Source organism: Bubalus kerabau, chromosome X (assembly GCF_029407905.1).
Source record: "Bubalus kerabau isolate K-KA32 ecotype Philippines breed swamp buffalo chromosome X, PCC_UOA_SB_1v2, whole genome shotgun sequence".
In the NCBI taxonomy this organism is placed as follows: Eukaryota; Metazoa; Chordata; class Mammalia; order Artiodactyla; family Bovidae; genus Bubalus; species Bubalus kerabau.
The window spans coordinates 50,800,147-50,826,253 of record NC_073647.1 but is presented as its reverse complement, the minus strand read 5'-3'; the positions used below and the strand labels follow the sequence as shown (position 1 = coordinate 50,826,253).

The 26,107-nt window shown below is 50.2% G+C and overlaps 4 protein-coding genes across 16 annotated transcripts; all 4 read left to right on the top strand.

Moving 5' to 3' along the window:
• The first annotated feature begins 846 nt into the window (after positions 1-846).
• On the top strand, positions 847-2,698 carry LOC129638935 (EKC/KEOPS complex subunit LAGE3-like). 8 transcript variants are annotated; one of them, XR_008708099.1, is made up of 3 exons: positions 847-866; positions 1,821-1,943; positions 2,158-2,455. XR_008708099.1 is itself a non-coding variant. In XM_055563691.1 (3 exons), the coding sequence occupies exons 1-3, from the start codon at positions 981-983 to the stop codon at positions 2,611-2,613; spliced, it is 624 nt and encodes a 207-aa protein (XP_055419666.1). In that variant the 5' UTR covers positions 961-980; the 3' UTR covers positions 2,614-2,698. The 8 variants fall into 8 exon arrangements, 5 of the variants coding, with proteins under 5 accessions (XP_055419666.1, XP_055419669.1, XP_055419667.1 ...); XR_008708098.1 differs by lacking the exon at positions 847-866 and adding an exon at positions 961-1,212; XR_008708097.1 differs by lacking the exon at positions 847-866 and adding an exon at positions 961-1,212 and having other exon boundaries at positions 1,818-1,943.
• Positions 2,699-6,053: 3,355 nt separating this feature from the next.
• Positions 6,054-7,967, top strand: LOC129638950 (EKC/KEOPS complex subunit LAGE3-like). Of its 4 annotated transcripts, none has more exons than XM_055563718.1 (3): positions 6,054-6,641; positions 7,090-7,212; positions 7,777-7,967. In XM_055563718.1, exons 1-3 carry the CDS (start codon positions 6,250-6,252, stop codon positions 7,880-7,882), a joined length of 621 nt encoding a protein of 206 aa, XP_055419693.1. In that variant the 5' UTR covers positions 6,054-6,249; the 3' UTR covers positions 7,883-7,967. The 4 variants fall into 4 exon arrangements, with proteins under 4 accessions (XP_055419693.1, XP_055419692.1, XP_055419695.1 ...); XM_055563717.1 differs by lacking the exon at positions 7,777-7,967 and adding an exon at positions 7,427-7,724 and having other exon boundaries at positions 6,088-6,641; XM_055563720.1 differs by lacking the exon at positions 7,777-7,967 and adding an exon at positions 7,427-7,724 and having other exon boundaries at positions 6,090-6,590.
• Positions 7,968-11,380: 3,413 nt separating this feature from the next.
• On the top strand, positions 11,381-12,983 carry LOC129639358 (EKC/KEOPS complex subunit LAGE3-like). 3 transcript variants are annotated; one of them, XM_055564461.1, is made up of 3 exons: positions 11,381-11,910; positions 12,354-12,479; positions 12,694-12,983. In XM_055564461.1, the coding sequence occupies exons 1-3, from the start codon at positions 11,519-11,521 to the stop codon at positions 12,821-12,823; spliced, it is 648 nt and encodes a 215-aa protein (XP_055420436.1). In that variant the 5' UTR covers positions 11,381-11,518; the 3' UTR covers positions 12,824-12,983. The 3 variants fall into 3 exon arrangements, with proteins under 3 accessions (XP_055420436.1, XP_055420438.1, XP_055420437.1); XM_055564463.1 differs by having other exon boundaries at positions 11,384-11,859; positions 12,357-12,479; XM_055564462.1 differs by having other exon boundaries at positions 11,386-11,859.
• Positions 12,984-16,708: 3,725 nt separating this feature from the next.
• Positions 16,709-18,300, top strand: LOC129639679 (EKC/KEOPS complex subunit LAGE3-like). Its single transcript, XM_055564826.1, has 3 exons — positions 16,709-17,177; positions 17,670-17,795; positions 18,010-18,300. Exons 1-3 carry the CDS (start codon positions 16,837-16,839, stop codon positions 18,137-18,139), a joined length of 597 nt encoding a protein of 198 aa, XP_055420801.1. The 5' UTR covers positions 16,709-16,836; the 3' UTR covers positions 18,140-18,300.
• The last annotated feature ends 7,807 nt before the right edge of the window (positions 18,301-26,107 follow it).

The window sequence follows — 26,107 nt, the reverse complement described above, 5'->3', positions numbered from 1 at the left end:
ACAGTCCACTCCGCATCCCTAGTCTCAGGACTCCAGGACTGGTTCCCCATCCACCACCATGCAAAGGCACCTGCGCATGAACAAAGCACACAGAGATGCCAGTCTGCATGCCTCTGACACGTGCTCTCTGTCACACACACACACACACACACCCATGTGCATGACTCTGTGCACAAACACACTTATACTCCCATGTGCATGCACCTGACCACATGCTCTCTCACACACAGGTACACACACATGTGCTAGCACCTGTGCATAGGCACTGTCTATCTTCCTCGGGCACACACACATACAAACATGGACAGGCAGATGCCCATGTGTTGCACCTACCTAGAGACACACGAATGCACACGTGAGCTACGTGTGGGACACCAGAGGGACAGACCAGGCGTGACATAAAGGGGCCCCACTGCCTTCCGGAAGTTGATGACAAGGACGTACGCTCAGCAGGACGGTCACCTATGAGCGTGGCCAGGATGGCAACGGCACAGACTTGGAGGTGCACAGGGACCAGGGCTCACTTGGGGTTTGCAGGCTTGGACAAGAAACAGTCACGTGCGCTGCGGAGTGTGGCAGTGTCTGCTTGACCATGCGCATGAAGGACTGGCGCCCCTCCCCCGGCCCCACCCCCCCCAACACACACACCCAGAGGCATCACCGCTAAGCCGTTTACCAGGTCTCCGGGCCAAGGCGGGGCTGACTTAGAGCACCCAGACCACGTGGGTGTGTGTCCACACAGGCGGTAGGGGGCGACACAGCACACTAACGCATGAAATTTCAGCAGGGGGCGTCCATTGCCCGAGAGCCTCCAGTCATCGCGGGAACGAATGTTCGGTGGGAACCAATCGAGAGGCAGGACCAGGGTGAGTGTGCGCAGGCGCTCTGCCTATGCTGAGCTGCAGGTCGCCGTACACGCCTGGGTTCTGTAGGGAGGGTTCAGTCTTTCCGGCTGCGGAGGGAGCGGGAGAGGGTTCAAGATGGAGTCCGACGCGCACGGTGGAGGAGCCAGCAGGGCAGCCGATGAAGACCCTGGTGCCGCGGAATTTGCAGTGGGCACAGCACGTGGTAGCTGCAGCGAGCCGGGTGGTGCTGGTGGCCAGGATGACCCTGGCAACCCAGCTGGCCCTGGTGATGCCGTCAGCCGTGGAGTTCATGGAGGCGCTGGTGACCTGGCTGGTCGCAGAGGCCCCAGCGCTGCAGGAGAGTCAGGTGGTGGAGCTGGTGCCATTCCGAAGATCCCGGGGCCATCACACGCTCCAGGGCCTGATGGAGCTACTCCACCTGCAGCCGCAGTTCTGAGTAATCGAGCCATCCAGTTGTATCCTATTCCAGGAACCCCAGCGGGCCAGGCGGCCGCGGGGGCCAGGATGTGAGCTAGGGGTGGTTTGGGGGGGTTGCAAGTGGTGCTAAAGTGTAGGAGGAGGGTACTCTGGGGGGGCTGGAGGATATGGGTCAGGGGTGGTCTGGCTGTGAGGGGAAGATAGTGAGGAAAAGCAACCTGAAGGGAGCCAGAGAGTCGGGAGCTGATATCCAGGGTGTCTGCCCCGTGGCCTTGTGGTAGAATGCGTATTTCCGTGAGCAGGGAGCCTGTCGTAGAGGCAAAATGAATAGTGTGGATGGTGGTGAGGAAAAGCAACCTGAAGGGTCCCAGAGGGTCGTGCGGTGATATCCAGGGTGTACTCAGGGTATAGGCTGAGAGGTCCGGACTTTCTAGGCGGCCTCCTTGTGGGAGAAGGCGGGTCTCAGCGGGCAGGGATCCTGACGTACAGGCAAAATGAGAAGTGCGGATGGTGCCTTAACCTTATGTCCACCAGCAGCCTCACTGTGCCTTTCACATCACACGTGGATGCGGGCCTTGCCCGCCACATCCTGACTGCACGTACTCAACTGCGAGGGTCGATTCGGAAGGAGCTCGACGTTAATGGCCGCATGCTGGTTCTGTGAGTTCTAAAGGGGTCCGGGGCCGGGGAGAGGGTGGTGGGTGCTGGGTGGTGGCCAAGGCCAGTCTGGGCCCAGGAGGAGCCATAATGGACGGTTAAGCCTAAAGGAAAAGTGTGGTGCTCTGGGCTTGTCGGTGTGCGGGAACAGAGGGAGGACCTGCTCCTCTTCCCCCTTCTCGGAGGAAAGTTGAATTTCATTTTCCCTCCCTTGTAGCCGATTGACTGCTGAAGACCCTGGCCTGCTCCAGAACTCCATCGTCTTCTGTCTGGAGCAGCTTTCCCTGGTGATGCAGTCCTTGCAGCACTTTGGGGGCCCTGTTTCTCGGCACAGAAGAAGGGTTTAAACCCAGCCTATGTGCCCTAGCTTCAGGTGTCGTTCCCCAGGGCATTGCTTTCTGCAGTACTTTGATCGGGCTTCATCTTATGTCTGTGCTGCTTTTGGGGGCTCAGTGTCTACATAGTTGTTTGGAGATTGTTAACTGCAGAAAATAAAACTGAGCTTTTGTGCTGTCTCTGACTTTATTTTTAGCTTCTGCACTTCCTCATACTGCATTTGTCTTTCAGTTGGAGGGGAGGTTCTGAGATCCAGATATTCGAGGACCACAACGTAATTGAAGACAATGTAAGAAGTGGGAGAATAAGAAAGTTGTATACTGTCATTCGGTATTAATTTTGGAATATTTTAGGATTTTATAGTTACATTAAATGTTAAGAGTTACCAGAGGCCTTCCCTGGTGGCTCAGATGGTAAAGAATCTGCCTGCAGTGTGGTAGACTGGGTTCAAACTCTGGGTTGTGAATATCCTCTGGAGAAGGTAATGGCAATCCACTCCAGTGTTTTTGCCTGGAGAAATCCTGGACAGTGGAGCTTGCAGGCTACAATTCATGGGGTTGCAAGGAGTTGGACTCCACAGAGCAAGTGCACTTTTCGCTTTTCATATAACACCTGAATGATGTTGTTTTTCAGTCTATAATTCATGGCCAACTATTCGTGCCCCCATGGACTGTAGCATACCAGTCTCCTTTGTCCTCCACCATCTCCTGGAATTTACTCAAATTCATGTCCATAGAGTGGGTTATGCTATCTAACCATCTCATCCTCTGTCTCCCCCTTCTCCTGTTGCCTTCAGTCTTCCCTTCAGTCAGCATCAGGGTCTCTTCCGGGTAGTTGGCCCTTCACATCAGGTAGCCAAAGTATAGGAGCTTCAGGATCAGCATGAGTCCGTCCAATGAATATTCAGGGTTGATTTCCTTTAGGATTGACTGGTCTGCTCTCCTTGCAGTCCAAGTCCTCTCAAGAGTATCCGAGTACCCTGAAACCTTGCTATACTCACTAATTAATTGTAATAGCTCTTTTCTACGTCCCACTGGACTTCATACATAGACAATCATTTTGTCTGTAAATAAATACACACTTCTTCCTTTCTTTCCAATTTATGCATTTTAACTGATTTCTTTTAAAATGAAAGCTCCAACACTTTGGCCACCTGATTTGAAGAGGTGACTCATTGGCAAAGCCCCTAATGGTGGGAACGTTTGAAGGCAGGACGATAAGGGGACGATGGAGGATGAGATGGTTGGATGGCTATTGAAAAGAACACATGCGAATCAGTTCTAACGAGGTGGATGAAACTGGAGCCTCTTATACAGGGTGAAGTAAGTCACAAAGAAAAACGCCAATACGGTATAATAATGCATATATATCGGATTTAGAAAGAGGGTAACGATGACCCTATATGCAAGAAAGCAAAAGAGACACAGAGATAAAGAACAGGCTTTTGGACTGTTTGGGAGAAGGCGAGGGTGGGATGATTTGAGACAATAGCATTGAAACACGTATATTACCACACGAGAAATGGATCGTCAGGCCAGGTTCGATGCGTGAGACAGGGCGCTCAGGGCCGGTGCACCGGGATGACCCTGAGGAATTGGATAGGGAGGGAAGTGGGAGTGGGATTCAGAATGTGGGACACATGTACACACATGGCTGATTCATGTCAATGTATGGCAAAACCCAGAACAATATTGTAAAGTAATGAGCCTCCAATTAAAATAAATAAATAAATGTCAAAAGAGGAAAGCCAAAAAAATTTGCAAAAATAGATGAAATCAACAAATTCCTTGAATGACCAAAATTCCCAAAACTAACTCAAGAAGAAAGTGAAAACCCTAGATATCCCTAGGTCTATCAAAGATTTGGAACAGAAAACTCCAGGCCCATGTGACTTAAGTAGTGAATGCTATGAAATACATAAAGGAGAAATATCACCAAACCCATACAAATTCTTTCATAGAGGTGATTTTAACAGTTCTCAAACCATTATGAGGCCAGCCTTCCAAAATACCAAAACTGGATGAAGACATTGCAAGAAAAGAAAACTATAGAACAATATTCTTCATTAAGCAAAAAAAAATGAAATGTTAGCAAATTTAATCCAGCGAATATATACAGCATTAGGACCAAAAAAGATCTGTCCCGAGAGTGAAAGATTGGTTATGCATTAAAATATCTTCAACCAGCGTTATTCATCATATGAAGAAAACACAGGAGAAAAACCATATGATCATTTGGATAGATGCCATAAAAGCATTTGGCAATATTCGAGAACCACTATCTTAAAAACTCTTGGAAACCTAGGACTACAAAGAGACTTTCTTAATCTGATCAAGGTCACCTACAAAACTCCTACAACTAAAGGTGATAATGGAGGAAAATCTAATCCCTACACTGTGTGTGGGTGGGGAAGGCTGCTGGCCTTCGATGTGGAGGCCACCGAGAGGCCTATCCAGCCAGGCAGTGAGGATCAAGCGGACTGACTGAAGTACCTGTCCCCTCCTCGGGCAGTGGCCCCGATCCACTCACCTCCCGTGGCACCAGTGGTTCCCCGGCAGACGCACACCACCTATCAGATAGTGGCGCCCGAGCCCCGTCATCGCCCCCAGCAGCACTGTGTCTGTTGACTTGACCCCTTCCAGACACAGAAATAGACCAGCACCCAGCAGGCCAGCAGACACAGGGTCACCTCCCAGTTGAGGGCACCTGGCAGCTACAGCCCTCCGGAGAGCTACAAGACCTTGTTCCTGGAGAGGGAAGGCCCGTGAGACTTGTGCCAGCAGAGGCCACGCGACTAGGGGTTTCCTGGAGGCCGTTGTCCTTCCGGCAGCCCTTGTGTGAGGCTGTTCGCACCGGTGCTTCTGGCGGGCCTGGGTAAGCCCCTAGCCTGGATTCCATGCAGTCTGTGTGCCTGCAGCCCCAAGAGGCCCAGCCCCATGCCATCTCCACTGAGTCCAACAGTAGTCCTCGCTTCCCTCCTCAGGCGGCCAAGCACAGTCCACTCCGCATCCCTAGTCTCAGGACTCCAGGACTGGTTCCCCATCCACCACCATGCAAAGGCACCTGCGCATGAACAAAGCACACAGAGATGCCAGTCTGCATGCCTCTGACACGTGCTCTCTGTCACACACACACACACACACACCCATGTGCATGACTCTGTGCACAAACACACTTATACTCCCATGTGCATGCACCTGACCACATGCTCTCTCACACACAGGTACACACACATGTGCTAGCACCTGTGCATAGGCACTGTCTATCTTCCTCGGGCACACACACATACAAACATGGACAGGCAGATGCCCATGTGTTGCACCTACCTAGAGACACACGAATGCACACGTGAGCTACGTGTGGGACACCAGAGGGACAGACCAGGCGTGACATAAAGGGGCCCCACTGCCTTCCGGAAGTTGATGACAAGGACGTACGCTCAGCAGGACGGTCACCTATGAGCGTGGCCAGGATGGCAACGGCACAGACTTGGAGGTGCACAGGGACCAGGGCTCACTTGGGGTTTGCAGGCTTGGACAAGAAACAGTCACGTGCGCTGCGGAGTGTGGCAGTGTCTGCTTGACCATGCGCATGAAGGACTGGCGCCCCTCCCCCGGCCCCACCCCCCCCAACACACACACCCAGAGGCATCACCGCTAAGCCGTTTACCAGGTCTCCGGGCCAAGGCGGGGCTGACTTAGAGCACCCAGACCACGTGGGTGTGTGTCCACACAGGCGGTAGGGGGCGACACAGCACACTAACGCATGAAATTTCAGCAGGGGGCGTCCATTGCCCGAGAGCCTCCAGTCATCGCGGGAACGAATGTTCGGTGGGAACCAATCGAGAGGCAGGACCAGGGTGAGTGTGCGCAGGCGCTCTGCCTATGCTGAGCTGCAGGTCGCCGTACACGCCTGGGTTCTGTAGGGAGGGTTCAGTCTTTCCGGCTGCGGAGGGAGCGGGAGAGGGTTCAAGATGGAGTCCGACGCGCACGGTGGAGGAGCCAGCAGGGCAGCCGATGAAGACCCTGGTGCCGCGGAATTTGCAGTGGGCACAGCACGTGGTAGCTGCAGCGAGCCGGGTGGTGCTGGTGGCCAGGATGACCCTGGCAACCCAGCTGGCCCTGGTGATGCCGTCAGCCGTGGAGTTCATGGAGGCGCTGGTGACCTGGCTGGTCGCAGAGGCCCCAGCGCTGCAGGAGAGTCAGGTGGTGGAGCTGGTGCCATTCCGAAGATCCCGGGGCCATCACACGCTCCAGGGCCTGGTGGAGCTACTCCACCTGCAGCCGCAGTTCTGAGTAATCGAGCCATCCAGTTGTATCCTATTCCAGGAACCCCAGCGGGCCAGGCGGCCGCGGGGGCCAGGATGTGAGCTAGGGGTGGTTTGGGGGGGTTGCAAGTGGTGCTAAAGTGTAGGAGGAGGGTACTCTGGGGGGGCTGGAGGATATGGGTCAGGGGTGGTCTGGCTGTGAGGGGAAGATAGTGAGGAAAAGCAACCTGAAGGGAGCCAGAGAGTCGGGAGCTGATATCCAGGGTGTCTGCCCCGTGGCCTTGTGGTAGAATGCGTATTTCCGTGAGCAGGGAGCCTGTCGTAGAGGCAAAATGAATAGTGTGGATGGTGGTGAGGAAAAGCAACCTGAAGGGTCCCAGAGGGTCGTGCGGTGATATCCAGGGTGTACTCAGGGTATAGGCTGAGAGGTCCGGACTTTCTAGGCGGCCTCCTTGTGGGAGAAGGCGGGTCTCAGCGGGCAGGGATCCTGACGTACAGGCAAAATGAGAAGTGCGGATGGTGCCTTAACCTTATGTCCACCAGCAGCCTCACTGTGCCTTTCACATCACACGTGGATGCGGGCCTTGCCCGCCACATCCTGACTGCACGTACTCAACTGCGAGGGCCGATTCGGAAGGAGCTCGACGTTAATGGCCGCATGCTGGTTCTGTGAGTTCTAAAGGGGTCCGGGGCCGGGGAGAGGGTGGTGGGTGCTGGGTGGTGGCCAAGGCCAGTCTGGGCCCAGGAGGAGCCATAATGGACGGTTAAGCCTAAAGGAAAAGTGTGGTGCTCTGGGCTTGTCGGTGTGCGGGAACAGAGGGAGGACCTGCTCCTCTTCCCCCTTCTCGGAGGAAAGTTGAATTTCATTTTCCCTCCCTTGTAGCCGATTGACTGCTGAAGACCCTGGCCTGCTCCAGAACTCCATCGTCTTCTGTCTGGAGCAGCTTTCCCTGGTGATGCAGTCCTTGCAGCACTTTGGGGGCCCTGTTTCTCGGCACAGAAGAAGGGTTTAAACCCAGCCTATGTGCCCTAGCTTCAGGTGTCGTTCCCCAGGGCATTGCTTTCTGCAGTACTTTGATCGGGCTTCATCTTATGTCTGTGCTGCTTTTGGGGGCTCAGTGTCTACATAGTTGTTTGGAGATTGTTAACTGCAGAAAATAAAACTGAGCTTTTGTGCTGTCTCTGACTTTATTTTTAGCTTCTGCACTTCCTCATACTGCATTTGTCTTTCAGTTGGAGGGGAGGTTCTGAGATCCAGATATTCGAGGACCACAACGTAATTGAAGACAATGTAAGAAGTGGGAGAATAAGAAAGTTGTATACTGTCATTCGGTATTAATTTTGGAATATTTTAGGATTTTATAGTTACATTAAATGTTAAGAGTTACCAGAGGCCTTCCCTGGTGGCTCAGATGGTAAAGAATCTGCCTGCAGTGTGGTAGACTGGGTTCAAACTCTGGGTTGTGAATATCCTCTGGAGAAGGTAATGGCAATCCACTCCAGTGTTTTTGCCTGGAGAAATCCTGGACAGTGGAGCTTGCAGGCTACAATTCATGGGGTTGCAAGGAGTTGGACTCCACAGAGCAAGTGCACTTTTCGCTTTTCATATAACACCTGAATGATGTTGTTTTTCAGTCTATAATTCATGGCCAACTATTCGTGCCCCCATGGACTGTAGCATACCAGTCTCCTTTGTCCTCCACCATCTCCTGGAATTTACTCAAATTCATGTCCATAGAGTGGGTTATGCTATCTAACCATCTCATCCTCTGTCTCCCCCTTCTCCTGTTGCCTTCAGTCTTCCCTTCAGTCAGCATCAGGGTCTCTTCCGGGTAGTTGGCCCTTCACATCAGGTAGCCAAAGTATAGGAGCTTCAGGATCAGCATGAGTCCGTCCAATGAATATTCAGGGTTGATTTCCTTTAGGATTGACTGGTCTGCTCTCCTTGCAGTCCAAGTCCTCTCAAGAGTATCCGAGTACCCTGAAACCTTGCTATACTCACTAATTAATTGTAATAGCTCTTTTCTACGTCCCACTGGACTTCATACATAGACAATCATTTTGTCTGTAAATAAATACACACTTCTTCCTTTCTTTCCAATTTATGCATTTTAACTGATTTCTTTTAAAATGAAAGCTCCAACACTTTGGCCACCTGATTTGAAGAGGTGACTCATTGGCAAAGCCCCTAATGGTGGGAACGTTTGAAGGCAGGACGATAAGGGGACGATGGAGGATGAGATGGTTGGATGGCTATTGAAAAGAACACATGCGAATCAGTTCTAACGAGGTGGATGAAACTGGAGCCTCTTATACAGGGTGAAGTAAGTCACAAAGAAAAACGCCAATACGGTATAATAATGCATATATATCGGATTTAGAAAGAGGGTAACGATGACCCTATATGCAAGAAAGCAAAAGAGACACAGAGATAAAGAACAGGCTTTTGGACTGTTTGGGAGAAGGCGAGGGTGGGATGATTTGAGACAATAGCATTGAAACACGTATATTACCACACGAGAAATGGATCGTCAGGCCAGGTTCGATGCGTGAGACAGGGCGCTCAGGGCCGGTGCACCGGGATGACCCTGAGGAATTGGATAGGGAGGGAAGTGGGAGTGGGATTCAGAATGTGGGACACATGTACACACATGGCTGATTCATGTCAATGTATGGCAAAACCCAGAACAATATTGTAAAGTAATGAGCCTCCAATTAAAATAAATAAATAAATGTCAAAAGAGGAAAGCCAAAAAAATTTGCAAAAATAGATGAAATCAACAAATTCCTTGAATGACCAAAATTCCCAAAACTAACTCAAGAAGAAAGTGAAAACCCTAGATATCCCTAGGTCTATCAAAGATTTGGAACAGAAAACTCCAGGCCCATGTGACTTAAGTAGTGAATGCTATGAAATACATAAAGGAGAAATATCACCAAACCCATACAAATTCTTTCATAGAGGTGATTTTAACAGTTCTCAAACCATTATGAGGCCAGCCTTCCAAAATACCAAAACTGGATGAAGACATTGCAAGAAAAGAAAACTATAGAACAATATTCTTCATTAAGCAAAAAAAAATGAAATGTTAGCAAATTTAATCCAGCGAATATATACAGCATTAGGACCAAAAAAGATCTGTCCCGAGAGTGAAAGATTGGTTATGCATTAAAATATCTTCAACCAGCGTTATTCATCATATGAAGAAAACACAGGAGAAAAACCATATGATCATTTGGATAGATGCCATAAAAGCATTTGGCAATATTCGAGAACCACTATCTTAAAAACTCTTGGAAACCTAGGACTACAAAGAGACTTTCTTAATCTGATCAAGGTCACCTACAAAACTCCTACAACTAAAGGTGATAATGGAGGAAAATCTAATCCCTACACTGTGTGTGGGTGGGGAAGGCTGCTGGCCTTCGATGTGGAGGCCACCGAGAGGCCTATCCAGCCAGGCAGTGAGGATCAAGCGGACTGACTGAAGTACCTGTCCCCTCCTCGGGCAGTGGCCCCGATCCACTCACCTCCCGTGGCACCAGTGGTTCCCCGGCAGACGCACACCACCTATCAGATAGTGGCGCCCGAGCCCCGTCATCGCCCCCAGCAGCACTGTGTCTGTTGACTTGACCCCTTCCAGACACAGAAATAGACCAGCACCCAGCAGGCCAGCAGACACAGGGTCACCTCCCAGTTGAGGGCACCTGGCAGCTACAGCCCTCTGGAGAGCTACAAGACCTTGTTCCTGGAGAGGGAAGGCCCGTGAGACTTGTGCCAGCAGAGGCCACGCGACTAGGGGTTTCCTGGAGGCCGTTGTCCTTCCGGCAGCCCTTGTGTGAGGCTGTTCGCACCGGTGCTTCTGGCGGGCCTGGGTAAGCCCCTAGCCTGGATTCCATGCAGTCTGTGTGCCTGCAGCCCCAAGAGGCCCAGCCCCATGCCATCTCCACTGAGTCCAACAGTAGTCCTCGCTTCCCTCCTCAGGCGGCCAAGCACAGTCCACTCCGCATCCCTAGTCTCAGGACTCCAGGACTGGTTCCCCATCCACCACCATGCAAAGGCACCTGCGCATGAACAAAGCACACAGAGATGCCAGTCTGCATGCCTCTGACACGTGCTCTCTGTCACACACACACACACACACACCCATGTGCATGACTCTGTGCACAAACACACTTATACTCCCATGTGCATGCACCTGACCACATGCTCTCTCACACACAGGTACACACACATGTGCTAGCACCTGTGCATAGGCACTGTCTATCTTCCTCGGGCACACACACATACAAACATGGACAGGCAGATGCCCATGTGTTGCACCTACCTAGAGACACACGAATGCACACGTGAGCTACGTGTGGGACACCAGAGGGACAGACCAGGCGTGACATAAAGGGGCCCCACTGCCTTCCGGAAGTTGATGACAAGGACGTACGCTCAGCAGGACGGTCACCTATGAGCGTGGCCAGGATGGCAACGGCACAGACTTGGAGGTGCACAGGGACCAGGGCTCACTTGGGGTTTGCAGGCTTGGACAAGAAACAGTCACGTGCGCTGCGGAGTGTGGCAGTGTCTGCTTGACCATGCGCATGAAGGACTGGCGCCCCTCCCCCGGCCCCACCCCCCCCAACACACACACCCAGAGGCATCACCGCTAAGCCGTTTACCAGGTCTCCGGGCCAAGGCGGGGCTGACTTAGAGCACCCAGACCACGTGGGTGTGTGTCCACACAGGCGGTAGGGGGCGACACAGCACACTAACGCATGAAATTTCAGCAGGGGGCGTCCATTGCCCGAGAGCCTCCAGTCATCGCGGGAACGATTGTTCGGTGGGAACCAATCGAGAGGCAGGACCAGGGTGAGTGTGCGCAGGCGCTCTGCCTATGCTGAGCTGCTGGTGGCAGTACACGCCTGGGTTCTGTAGGGAGGGTTCAGTCTTTCCGGCTGCGGAGGGAGCGGGAGAGGGTTCAAGATGGAGTCCGACACGCACGGTGGAGGAGCCAGCAGGGCAGCCGATGAAGACCCTGGTGCCGCGGAATTTGCAGTGGGCACAGCACGTGGTAGCTGCAGCGAGCCGGGTGGTGCTGGTGGCCAGGATGACCCTGGCAACCCAGCTGGCCCTGGTGATGCCGTCAGCCGTGGAGTTCATGGAGGCGCTGGTGACCTGGCTGGTCGCAGAGGCCCCAGCGCTGCAGGAGAGTCAGGTGGTGCAGCTGGTGCCATTCCGAAGATCCCGGGGCCATCACACTCTCCAGGGCCTGGTGGAGCTACTCCACCTGGAGCCGCAGTTCTGAGTAATCGAGCCATCCAGTTGTATCCTATTCCAGGAACCCCAGCGGGCCAGGCGGCCGCGGGGGCCAGGATGTGAGCTAGGGGTGGTTTGGGGGGGTTGCAAGTGGTGCTAAAATGTAGGAGGAGGGTACTCTGGGGGACTGGAGGATATGGGTCAGGGGTGGTCTGGCTGTGAGGGGAAGATAGTGAGGAAAAGCAACCTGAAGGGAACCAGAGAGTCGGGAGCTGATATCCAGGGTGTCTGCCCCGTGGCCTTGTGGTAGAATGCGTGTTTCCGTGAGCAGGGAGCCTGTCGTACAGGCAAAATGAATAGTGTGGATGGTGGTGAGGAAAAGCAACCTGAAGGGTCCCAGAGGGTCGTGCGGTGATATCCAGGGTGTACTCAGGGTATAGGCTGAGAGGTCCGGACTTTCTAGGCGGCCTCCTTGTGGGAGAAGGCGGGTCTCAGTGGCAGGGATCTTGACGTACAGGCAAAATGAGAAGTGCGGATGGTGCCTTAACCTTATGTCCACCAGCAGCCTCACTGTGCCTTTCACATCACACGTGGATGCGGGCCTTGCCCGCTACTTCCTGACTGCACGTACTCAACTGCGAGGGCCGATTCGGAAGGAGCTCGATGTTAATGGTCGCATGCTGGTTCTGTGAGTTCTAAAGGGGTCCGGGGCCGGGGAGAGGGTGGTGGGTGCTGGGTGGTGGCCAAGGCCAGTCTGGGCCCAGGAGGAGCCATAATGGACGGTTAAGCCTAAAGGAAAAGTGTGGTGCTCTGGGCTTGTAGGTGTGCGGGAACAGTGGGAGGACCTGCTCCTCTTCCCCCTTCTCGGAGGAAAGTTGAATTTCATTTTCCCTCCCTTGTAGCCGATTGACTGCTGAAGACCCTGGCCTGCTCCAGAACTCCATCGTCTTCTGTCTGGAGCAGCTCTCCCTGGTGATGCGGTCCTTGCAGCACTTTGGGGGCCCTGTTTCTCAGCACAAAAGAGGGGTTTAAACCCATCCTATGTGCTCTAGCTTCAGGTGTCGTTCCCCAGGGCATTGCTTTCTGCAGTACTTTGATCGGGCTTCATCTTATGTCTGTGCTGCTTTTTGTGGCTCAGTGTCTACATAGTTGTTTGGAGATTGTTAACTGCAGAAAATAAAACTCAGCTTTTGTACTGTCTTTGACTTTATGTTTAGCTTCTGTACTTTCTCTTACTGCATTTGTGTTTCAGTTGGAGGGGAGGTTCTGAGATCCAGATATTCGAAGACTACAACGTAATTGAAGACAATGTAAGAAGTGGGAGAATAAGAAAGTTGTATACTGTCATTCGGTATTAATTTTGGAATATTTTAGGATTTTATAGTTACATTGAATGTTAAGAGTTACCAGACGCCTTCCCTGGTGGCTCAGATGGTAAAGAATCTGCCTTCAGTGTGGTAGACAGTGTTCAATCTCTGGGTTGTGAATATCCTCTGGAGAAGCTAATGGCAATCCACTCCAGTGTTTTTGCCTGGAGAAATCCTGGACAGTGGAGCTTGCAGGCTACAGTTCATGGGGTTGCAAGCAGTTGGACTCCACAGAGCAAGTGCACTTTTCGCTTTTCATATAACACCTGAAATTGTTTTTCAGTCTATAATTCATGGCCAACTATTCGTGCCCCCATGGACTGTAGCATACCAGTCTCCTTTGTCCTCCACCATCTCCTGGAATTTACTCAAATTCATGTCCATAGAGTGGGTTATGCTATCTAACCATCTCACCCTCTGTCTCCCCCTTCTCCTGTTGCCTTCAGTCTTCCCTTCAGTCAGCATCAGGGTCTCTTCCGGGTAGTTGGCCCTTCACATCAGGTAGCCAAAGTATAGGAGCTTCAGGATCAGCATGAGTCCGTCCAATGAATATTCAGGGTTGATTTCCTTTAGGATTGACTGGTCTGCTCTCCTTGCAGTCCAAGTCCTCTCAAGAGTATCTGAGTACCCTGAAACACTGCTATACTCACTAATTAATTGTAATAGCTCTTTTCTACGTCCCACTGGACTTCATACATAGACAATCATTTTGTCTGTAAATAAATACACATTTCTTCCTTTCTTTCCAATTTATGTGTTTTAACTGATTTCTCAAAAATGAAAGCTCCAACACTTTGGCCACCTGATTTGGATAGGTGATTCATTGCCAAGACCCTAAAGCTGGGAACGTTTGAAGGCAGGACGATAAGGGGATGATGGAGGATGAGATGGTTGGATGGCTATTAAAAAGAACACATTTGAATCAGTTCTAACAAGGTGGATGAAACTGGAGCCTCTTATACAGGGTGAAGTAAGTCACAAAGAAAAACGCCAATACGGTATAATAATGCGTACATATTGGATTTAGAAAGATTGTAATGATGACCCTATATGCAAGAAAGCAAAAGAGACACAGAGAAAAAGAACAGGCTTTTGGACTGTTTGGGAGAAGGCAAGGGTTGGATGATTTGAGACAATAGCATTGAAACATGTATATTACCACACGAGAAATAGATCGTCAGTCCAGGTTCGATGCATGAGACAGGGCGCTCAGGGCCGGTGCACCGGGATGACCCTGAGGAATTGGATAGGGAGAGTTGGATAGGGAGGGAAGTGGGAGTGGGATTCAGAATGTGGGACAAAGGTACACACATGGCTGATTTTTGTCAATGTATGGCAAAAAACAGAACAATATTGTAAAGTAATGAGCCTCCAATTAAAATAAATAAATACAAAAAAGAGGAAAGCCAAAAAATTTTAAAAAATAGATGAAATCAACAAATTCCCTGAATGACCAAAATTCCAAAAGTAACTCAAGAAGAAAGTGAAAACCCTAGATATACATAGGTCTATCAAAGATTTGGAACAGAAAACTCCAGGCCCATGTGAATTAAGTAGTGAATGCTATGAAACACATAAAGGAGAAATATCACCAAACCCATACAAATTGTTTCATAAAGTAGAGGAGATTAATCAATTCTCAAATCATTATGAGGCCAGCCTTCCAAAATACCAAAACTGAATGAAGACATTGCAAGAAAAGAAAACTATAGAACAATATTCTTCATTAAGCAAAAAAAATGAAATGTTAGCAAATTTAATCCAGCAATATATAAAGCAATAGGACCAAAAGAGATCTATCCCAAGAATGAAAGATTGGTTATGATTTAAAACAATTATGTAAAGTTTAAAAATAAAATAAAATTTAAAAAATAAATAAATAAATGAAATAAAATAAAATATCTTCAACCACCATTATTCATCATGTGAAGAAACCACAGGAGAAACACCATATGATCATTTGGATAGAAGCCAAAAAGCATTTGACAATATTCGAGAACCACTATCTTAAAAGCTCTTTGAAACCTAGCACTACAAACAGACTTTCTTAGTCTCATCAATGTCACCTACAAAACTCCTACAACTAAAGGTGGTAATGGAGGAAAATCTAATCCCTACACTGTGTGTGGGTGGGGAAGGCTGCTGGCCTTCGATGTGGAGGCCACCGAGAGGCCTATCCAGCCAGGCAGTGAGGATCAAGCGGACTGACTGAAGTACTGTCCCCTCCTCGGGCAGTGGCCCTGATCCACTCACCTCCCGTGGCACCAGTGGTTCCCCGGCAGACGCACACCACCTATCAGATAGTGGCGCCTGAGCCCCGTCATCGCCCCCAGCAGCACTGTGTCTGTTGACTTGACCCCTTCCAGACACAGAAATAGACCAGCACCCAGCAGGCCAGCAGACACAGGGTCACCTCCCAGTTGAGGGCACCTAGCAGCTACAGGCCTCCAGAGAGCTAGAAGACCTTGTTCCTGGAGAGCGAAGGCCCGTGAGTGTTGTGCCAGCAGAGGCCATGTGACTAGGGGTTTCCTGGAGGCCGTTGTCCTTCCGGCAGCCCTTGTATGAGGCTGTTCTCACTGGTGCTTCTGGCGGGCCTGGGTAAGCCCCTAGCCTGGATTCCATGCAGTCTGTGTGCCTGCAGCCCCAAGAGGCCCAGCCCCATGCCATCTCCACTGAGTCCAACAGTAGTCCTCGCTTCCCTCCTCAGGCGGCCCAGCACAGTCCACTCTGCATCCCTAGTCTCAGGACTCCAGGACTGGTTCCCCATCCACCACCATTCAAAGGCACCTGCGCATGAACAAAGCATGCATAGATGCCAATCTGCATGCCTCTGACACGTGCTCTCTGTCACACACACACACACCCATGTGCATGACCCTGTGCACAAACACACTTATACTCCCATGTGCATGCACCTGACCACATGCTCTCTCACTCACAGGTACACACACATGTGCTAGCACCTGTGCATAGGCACTGTCTATCTTTCTCGGGCACACACATTAACAGACATGGACAGGAAGATGCCCATGTGTTGCACATACTTAGAGACACACAAATCCACACATGAGCTACTTGTGGCCACCAGACAGACAGACCAGGCGTGACACATGGGGGCCCCACTGCCTTCCGGAAGTTGATGACAAGGACCTGCGCTCATCAGGATGGTCAACTGTGAGCGTGGCCAGGTTGGCAACGGCACAGACTTGGAGGTGCACAGGGACCAGGGCTCACTTGGGGTTTGCAGGCTTGGACAAGAAACAGTCACGTGCACTGCGGAGTGTGGCAGTGTCTGCTTGAGCATACGCACTGAGGAGCTGCCCCCCGCCCCCCCCCCCACACGCCCCCAGAGGCATCACCACTAAGCCGTTTACCGGGTCTCCGGGCCAAGGCAGGGCTTACGTAGAGCACCCAGACCACATGGGTGTGCGTCCGCACAGGCGGACGGGGGCAACACGGCACACTAACGCATGAAATTTCAGCAGGGGGCGTCCGTTGCCCGAGAGCCTCCAGTCATCGCGGGAACGAATGTTCGGTGGGAACCAATCGAGAGGCAGGACCAGGGTGAGTGTGCGCAGGCGTTCTGCCTATGCTGAGCTGCAGGTCGCAGTACACGCCTGGGTTCTGTAGGGAGGGTTCAGTCTTTCCCGATCTGCAGGTTGGGGGAGAGGATTCAAGATGGAGTCCGACACCCACGGTGGAGGAGCCAGCAGGCCAGCCGATGAAGACCCAGGTGCCGTGGGATTTGCAACGGGCACAGCACAGGGCAGCCGCAGCGAGCCGGGTGGCGCTGGTGGCCAGGATGACCCTAGAGACCCAGCTTGCCCTGGTTACACCGTGAGTCGTGGAGTTCATGGAGGCGCTGCTGTCCTGGCTGGTCCCAGAGGCCTCAGCGCTGCAGGAGAGTCAGGTGGCGCAGCCGGTGCCATTCTGCAAATGCCGGGGCCATCCCACGCTCCACGGCCTGGTGAAGGCGCTGCACCTGGAGCTGCAGTTCTGAATAACCGAGTCCTCCAGTTGTATCCTATTCCAGGAACCATGGTGGGCCAGGCAGCCGAGGGGGACAGGTGTGGACTAGGGGTGGTTTGGGGGGTTGCAAGTGGTTCTACAGTGTAGGAGGAGGGTACTCTGGGGGGCTGGAGGATATGGGTCAGGGGTGGTCTGGCTGCCAGTGGAAGATATTGAGGAAAAGCAACCTGAAAGGAACCAGAGAGTCGAGCAGTGATATCCAGGGTGTCTGGCGGTGGCCTTGTGGTAGAAGGCACGTTTCCGTGAGCAGGGAGCCTGTCGTACAGGCAAAATGTGTAGTGCGGATGGTAGTGAGGAAAAGCAACCTGAAGGGATCCAGAGGGTTGTGCAGTGATATCCAGGGTGTACTCAGAGTACAGGCTGAGAGGTCCGGACTTTCTAGGCAGCCTCCTTGTGGGATAAGGCGGGTCTCAGTGGGCAGGGATCCTGACGTACAGGCAAAATGAGAAGTGCGGATGGTGCCTTAACCTTATGTCCACCAGAAGCCTCACTGTGCCTTTCTCATCACACGCGGAAGCGGACCTTGCCCGCCACTTCCTGACTACACGTACTCAATTGCGAGGGCGGATTCGGAAGGAGCTCGACGTTAATGGCCGCATGCTGGTTCTGTGAGTTCTAAAGGGGTCCGGGGCCGGGGAGAGGGTGGTGGGTGCTGGGTGGTGGCCAAGGCCAATCTGGGCCCAGGAGGAGCCATAATGGATGGTTAAGCCTAAAGGAAAAGTGTGGTGCTCTGGGCTTGTCGGTGTGCGGGAACAGAAGGAGGACATGCTCCTCTTCCTCCTTCTCAGAGGAAAGTTGAATTTCATTTTCCCTCCCTTTTAGCCGATTGACTGCTGAAGACCCTGGCCTGCTCCAGGGGTCCATCGCTTTCTGTCTGGAGCAGCTTTCCCTGGTGACGCGGTCCTTGCAGCACTATGGGGCCCCCGTTTCTCAGCACCGAAGAGGGGTTTAAACCTAGCCTATGTGCCCTAGCTTCAGGTGTCCTTCCCCAGGGCATTGCTTTCTGCAGTACTTTGATCGGGCTTCATCTTATGTCTGTGCTGCTTTTTGGGGCTCAGTGTCTACATAGTTTGTTTGGTGATTGTTAAATGCAGAAAATAAAACTGAGCTTTTGTGCTGTCTCTGACTTTATTTTTAGCTTCTGCACTTCCTCATACTGCATTTGTCTTTCAGTTGGAGGGGAGGTTCTGAGATTCAGACGTTCGAGGACTACAATGTAATTGAAGACAATGTAAGAAGTGGGAGAATAAGAAAGTTGTATACTGTCATTCGGTATTAATATTGGAATATTTTCTCATTTTATAGTTATATTAAATGTTAAGATAAATTACCAGAGGCCTTCCCTGGTGGCTCAGATGGTAAAGAATCTGCCTTCAGTGTGGTACACCGGGTTCAATCTCTGGGTTGGGAATATCCTCCGGAGAAGGTAATGGCAATCCACTCCAGTATTTTTGCCTAGAGAAATCCTGGACAGTGGAACTTGCAGGCTACAATTCATGGGGTTGCAAGGAATTGGACTCCGCAGAGCAAGTGCACTTTTCACTTTTCATATAACACCTGAATGATGTTGTTTTTCAGTCTATAATTCATGGCCAACTATCTGTGCCCCCATGGAGTGTAGCATACCAGACTACTTTGTCCTCCATTATCTCCTGGAATTCGCTCAAATTCATGTCCCTTAAGTGGGTTATGCTATCTAACCATCTCATCCTCTGTCTCCCCCTTCTCCTGTTGTCTTCAATCTTCCCCAGTATCAGGGTCTCTTCCGGGTAGTTGGCCCTTCACATCAGGTAGCCAAAGTATAGGAGCTTCAAGATCAGCATGAGACCGTCCAATGAATTTTCAGGGTTGATTTCCTTTAGGATTGACTGGTCTGTTCTTGCAGTCCAATTCTCTCAATAGTATCCTTGTATCCTGAAACCTTGCTAAACTCACTAATTAATTGTAGTACCTCTTTTCTAAGTCCCATTGGACTTCATACATAGACAATCATTTTGTCTGTAAATAAATACACATTTGTTTCCAATTAATGCATTTTAACTGATTTCTGTTAAAATGAAAGCTCCAACACTTTGGCCACCTTATTTGAAGAGGTGACTCTTGGCAAAGACCCTGATGCTGGGAAAGTTTGAAGGCAGGAAGAGAAGGGGACGATGGAGGATGAGATGGTGGATGGCATCAACGACTCGATGGACATGAATTTGAGCAAGTTGCAGGGGATGGTAAAGGACAGGGAAGCCTGGAGTGCTGCAGTCCTTGGGTTTGTAAAGAGTTGGACATGACTAAATGAACAGCAACAGGCAGAGGGAAGATGCTGGTGGGTTGTGTGGTTCGGCCCCTCACCATCTGCTATCTTTGTCTAGTGAGCCCCTTCTGTGGTGCATGCTGGAGAAGTCAAAGTTGCATTGTGGAATGCGCATTCTAGATGGGACCAGGTTGGGCCAGCTAGTTACCCTTGTGCATGGTGTGGGAGGCAAATGAGATGGAAGTCTCGGTGCCCCTCCTGGGAGGCACAGAGACTCAGAGTAGAGTGCCTGTGTGTGGAGAGAGGCAGGTTGCAGCCCTGGGGATTCTCTGCTTATGGCAGCTGACCGGGAGCCTCTTTTTGTGCAGCCAGGCACTCGGTGGTGGTGGCTTTTTGTTGGTGGCCTATAGTCAACTGTCCTGGGAGTGTGCAGCACAGAGATCAACAAAGGCAGGGCTCTGTGTGTGGAGATCCCATTGTTAAAGCTCCAACAGCGCCACCGGAAGCCCGAGGGTGGGAGCCTCTTGAATGACACCTGCACCTCTGTGCAGCGTCTGGGGGACCGCAGGGCTGGGGACAGAGGGAACCAGCCCCTCAGGTGGAGGAGTGGCCTGGAAATAGGTGAGAGGATCTTAGAGAGGCCCTGTCGTCTCTGGGCCTTGAGATGAGAGGGGTGTTGTTGGCTCAGGAGAAGGAGGGTCCACACCACTGGCCAGGACAGCTGGGGAAGCCTGGGCCCGCCCACCCAAAAGGGAACACAAGGAGAGGAGGGCACCCCTGAGCGGAATTGGAGAGAAAGTAGAGTGACCATAGGTCACCACAGCTGGTGTCACCTCCACAGCTCCTCTGATTCCAGGAACTTCCTTAGGACGTGTGGCTTTGTCTTGCTTTAATGCTGTTATGTCAGGAAGTCTTACTTTCCTGTTTCCATCTGTCCCTCAGCTGGAGACCTGTGAGGCCTTGGCTGTCACACCTGTCTGTATAGCTAAGGTGGATTATCAGGCAGGGGAGATGTGGTTTCTATGCTTGGTTTGATCAGTCACTGTCTTCCTACCGAAATGGCTCATGTGAGCATAGATAGGGAAGCCAGTAACACTGGCCTGTGGACTGAGTGTCCGAGTCCCTCTTCCACCCTCAGTTCCCATATTGAAGCCCTAAGCCCCAGGGGCTGGAGTTTGGAGATGGGCCTTTGAGATGTACTAGAGTCTAGATGAGCTCCTGCTGGTGGTGCCTCCATGGTGGGCTCAGTTGGGACACCCATCATTCCTGACCCCCCAACTTGGGGAAGACCCCTCTTCCTGGAGATATTACTCTTTCCCTGATGTGTGTGTTTTACTTTGAGTTTTATTGTGGGGACGTGTTGGAGGGTGTGGGGGAGGGACATTAACACTTATCACCTTGAGGAGATGTTTAGGAGTCTCAGTCAAGGCCTTGGGAGTAGAAACCCACGGTCCTTCTCTTGGTGGCATCTCTGTGTACACTTGGCTGTGTCCATTGCACACAATCTGGGCCCGCACAGGAAGGGCCTGTATGCACAGGCCACTGGGGGGACCTGAAGGGAGCTTGGTTTCATGAGTGAGTTGAATCCCTCTGGCCTCACGGGGTCTCCCTAGTGGCACATGTGTAGCCGGGCACACTGGGCAGTAACCAATCTGGTGTGAGGAGGTGCCGTTAGGGGAGTCTGTGCATGTGCACCTAGCATCCTTTCACAGAAGGGAAAGGACTTCGTGAGGGGCTCAGTCTCTCTTCAGCTCCTGTTGACCTCTAGGAAGGACGCGTGGCGGCCATGGAGTCCTTTGACAGTGGCTCAGGTTTTGTGGGCAGTGGAGAGGGTATTGAAAGAATGTCACATGATTTTGGAGCCCACAGATCCATGGGAGACTGAGAGCAGGCCACAGATTAGGGCGCTATGGCTGGGGTGAACCCCGAGGTCCTGGGGGCATCAACTGTCCCAGTGCAAAGGGCACAGGCTTTGGCCTTGTGTGGAGCCCCAGGAGGCCCAGTGCTGGAGTTGTATCCTTTCCAAGGAGCCTACAGGTTCACTGGGGCTGTAAGGCAGTGGTTGGCAGAGGAGTGCAGTAAGATGAGCCCTAGAAGCTTCAGAGGCTGCGGGGTAGGGGGTGCCACTGGGGTACAGAAGGGAAGTCTGGGACCAAAGGAGTCCAAAACTAGCAGCCCATGAGCTGCTGCCAGATGGCCAGGGGGACTTGTGGGTGGCCTGATGGTCTGTGGTGCACAGTTCCCCCAAGGTGATCTGGGGTTAGGAGGGCCTCAGCCAGACCTGGGGGCCAGAACCGGGATGTCCACATGAGCTGGCCCTTAACCAAATATGCCAGCACCCTCTCAGTGTCCTCCCTGTCCTACCTGAATGTGGACATGGTCAGCAGGTACCTGACCCAGGATGCTAACCTCAACCCCGAAGCTGTTGAGAGGGAGCTGGTAGTGACTGGCAGTGACCTGATGTTGTTAGTGGACAAAAGGACTGGGGAGGTGGTGGTGCGCCCATCTCTGCCTCTGCCGAGCCCCGCCTTTACACAGGCGGAGGCCAAAGGCTTGGTGAGGCGGGGCTGGACCACTGCAGTTGTCACGTCGGATGTCCACATTGATGGACACACTGGAGAGTGCAAAGCAGGGAGTGCAGCACTTTGTGCCCCCTTCTTTTTGAATTCTCAGCTGGAAAAGGGAGGGTGAGGTCACAAGAATGTTCCATCCTAAGTGGTGCGCCCTTCCCTAGGCCAGGATTTTTGCATTATTTGCCACTTGATTGGAAGCCTAATTGTTGGCCCCTGCTGGCCATTGAACACCCTCTGACCTCTTGTTTTGACTGGTGCTTAAATACTGGTTACCACAGATAGGAAAACTGAGCTATGTTCTGTGTTTGAGTTTCTTTTCAGTGGCCAGATTTTCTTGCCTCCGTCCTTGAGTGGGAGGGGAGGTTCTGGGTCCAGATAATCAAGCATCACAAAGCAACTGAAGGCAATTTAGGAAACGGAAGAAAATAAAAAGTATTTGGGCCCTGTTGTTCAGCATTGGCCACTGTCTACCTTTTGGAATATTTTGGTAGTTCTGAGTTGTAGGTGTACATTGAATGTATACAACAGTTGTATCAATGAGTAAGGTTTCTAAGGTTTGGGATTAACTGTTTTCTGGGGTTTTCTCATCTAACATCTGAGCTTTACCTCTGTCTAAAACTACTTCAAACATCACATTGAACTGATGCGTAAAAGGTGCATTGTAATGTAATTGCTCAAGACTTAAATTCACCTCAGTTTTACCCCATTATACATAACATCTCAGTGGGATTCTTGTAGTTCTCTGTATGAATGGTTCTGTTTTTATTTTTTTGTTGTTGTTTTGTTTTGTTTTGTTTTTTAATTTTATTTTAGTTTTAAAACTTTACATAATTGTATTAGTTTTGCCAAATATCAAAATGAATCCGCCACAGGTATACATGTGTTCCCCACCCTGAACCCTCCTCCCTCCTCCCTCCCCATACCATCCCTCTGGGTTGTCCCAGTGCACTAGCCCCAAGCATCCAGTATCGTGCATCGAACCTGGACTGGCAACTCGTTTCATACATGATATTTTACATGTTTCAATGCCATTCTCCCAAATCTTCCCACCCTCTCCCTCTCCCAGAGTCCATAAGACTGTTCTATACATCAGTGTCTCTTTTGCTGTCTCGTACACAGGGTTATTGTTACCATCTTTCTAAATTCCATATATATGCTTTAGCATACTGTATTGGTGTTTTTCTTTCTGGCTTACTTCACTGTGTATAATAGGCTCCAGTTTCATCCACCTCATTAGAACCGATTCAAATATATTCTTTTTAATGGCTGAGTAATACTCCATTGTGTATATGTACCATAGCTTTCTTATCCATTCATCTACTGATGGACATCTAGGTTGCTTCCATGTCCTGGCTATTATAGGTTCTGTTTTTAATATAGATTCTGGGAGGTATATCTACAATACAGAATTGCTCTTCAGAAAATGTGCTGCCCCCACCAGAATGCTGTTTTCCTCACACCCCTTTTTACTACTAGATCTGTTTCCTGCCCTAGTCAAACAAACAAAACACCTCAGTTTTCATGAGCAAAGAATCCAGTAACACTAGAATAAAACTTTGTGCTTTACTGGCCTTGTTTTATGCCAAGAAAAGAAAAGTGCTGGAACAATGTGTTAAGTGTTCCCAGGATGAGGGGGGAGGCAGTTAGTGTAATCTTGAGAAAATGTAATTAAAATAAAAATCTTTTGCAGGCTCTATGCTAATGCACGTTACCTGCGTTATCATGTCTAACAGTCATGATACCTCTTGGAGTTGAGGGACTGAAGCTGAGAGGCTCGGTAACTTTCTTCAGTTCTCTCAGCTAGGATCTCAAATCCGGAGAGAGGCTGGATTTGAATCTATGCCCTTTTGATTCAAGCTTCTACATTTAAAAAATTAATTAATTTATTTTAATTGGAGGCTAATTATTTACAATATTGTCGTGGTTTTTGCCATACATTGACAAGAATTAGCCATGGGTGTACATGTGTTCTGGAGAAGGCCGTGGCACCCCACTCCACTACTCTTGCGTGGAAAATCCCATGGACGGAGGAGCCTGGTAGGCTGCAGTCCATGTGGTCACTAAGAGTCAGACACGACTGAGTGACTTCACTTTGAAATTTCACTTTCATGCATTGGAGAAGGAAATGGCAACCCACTCCAGTATTCTTGCCTGGAGAATCCCAGGGACGGTGGAGCCTGGTGGGCTGCCGTCTATGGGGTCGCACTGAGTCGGACGTGACTGAAGCAACTTAGCAGCAGCAGCAGCAGCAGTACATGCGTTCCCCATCCTGGACACCCCTCCCTCCTCCCTCCCCATCCCATCCCTCGGGGTCTCCCAGTGCACAGGGCCTGAGCACCCTGTCTCATGCATCAAAACTGGACTGGTGATCTATTTCACATATGGTAAAAATACATGTTCCAATGATGTTCTCTAGATGTTCTTTACATCTGTGTCTCTTCTGCTGTCTCACATATAGGGTCACTGCTACCACCTTTCTAAATGCCATATATATGCATTAATATACTTTATTGGTGTTTTTCTTTCTGACTTACTTCACTGTATGATAGACTCCAGTTTCATCCACCTCATTAAAAGTGATTCAAATTCATTCTTTCTCATAGCTGAGTAATATTCCATTGTGTACGTGCACTTGGCTTTGTTATCCATTCCTCTAAGGATGGACCTCTTGGGTGTTTCCATGTCCTAGCTGTTGTACACAACGTTGCAATGAACATTGGGGTACACGTGTCTCTTTCAATTCTGGTTGCTTCAGTGTGTATGCCCAGCAGTGGGATTGCTGGGTCATGTGGCAGTTCTATTTCCAGTTTTGTTTTTTTTTTAACAAATATCCACACTGTTGTCCATAGTGGCTGTACTAGTTTGCATTCCCACCAACAGTGTAAGAGATTTCCCTTTTCTCCATACCCTCTCCAGCATGTTTTGTTTGTACATTTTTGATAGAACCCATCCTGACCGGCGTGAGATGGTACCTCATTGTGGTTTTGATTTGCATTTCTGTGATAATGAGTGATGTTGGGCATCTTTTCATGTGTTTGTTAGCCATCTGTATGTCTTCTTTGGAGAAATGTCTGTTTAGTTCTTTGGCCCATTTTTTGATTGGGTCATTTATTTTTATGGCATTGAGCTACATGAGCTGCTTGTGTACTTTTGAGATTAATTCTTTCTCAGTTGTTTCAATTGCTATTATTTTCTCCCATTCTGAAGGCTGTCTTTCACCTTGCTTATACTGTCCTTTGTTGTGCAAAAGCTTTTAAGTTTAATTAGGTCCCGTTTGTTTATTTTTGCTTTCATCTCCATTGCTCTGGGAGGTGGGTCTTTGAGGATCCTTCTTGGATTTATGGTATAGAGTGTTTTGCCTATGCTTTCCTCTAGTAGATTTATAGTTTCTGGTCTTACATTTATATCTTTAATCCATTTTGAGTTTATTTTTGTGAATGGTGTTAGGGAGTGTTCTAGTTTCATTCTTTTACAAGTGGTTAACCAGTTTTCCCAGCACCATTTGGTAAAGAGATTGTCCTTTCTCCATTGTATGTTCTTCCCTCCTTTGTCAAGATAAGGTGTCCATTGGTACGTGAATTTATCTCTAGGCTTTCAGTTCTATTCCATTGATCTGAATTTCTGTCTTTGTGTGAGTACCATACTGTCCTGATGACTGAAGCTTTGTACAATAGCCTGAAGTCAGGCAGGTTGATTCCTCCAGTTCCATTCTTCTTTCTCAAGATTGCTTTGGCTATTCGAGTTATTTTTTTGTATTTCTCTACAAATTGTGAAATTATTTGTTATAGTTCTCTGAAAAATACCATTGAAGCTTCCACTTTTCTTGGCCATGGTACCACACCAGCCTCAGTGCTGCAGCAGGAGACAGGGATAGTGCTTTTCCTGCTGGAGGCTTCAAGGAGCATCTGTGTGAATAATGCAAACGTGGCACTGGGCAAGTGCAAGAACAGTAGATGATGGCAATTGAGGAGAAGAAAGGTTGATGAGAAGTCCAGTCCTGACTTTACAGTGGCTTCCATGTCCTGTGAAGTCCTTTTGAATCTTGAAACTTTGTTTGACCCCTTTGAGGGCAATATACTGTAGTGTACCTGCTCCCAGCCAC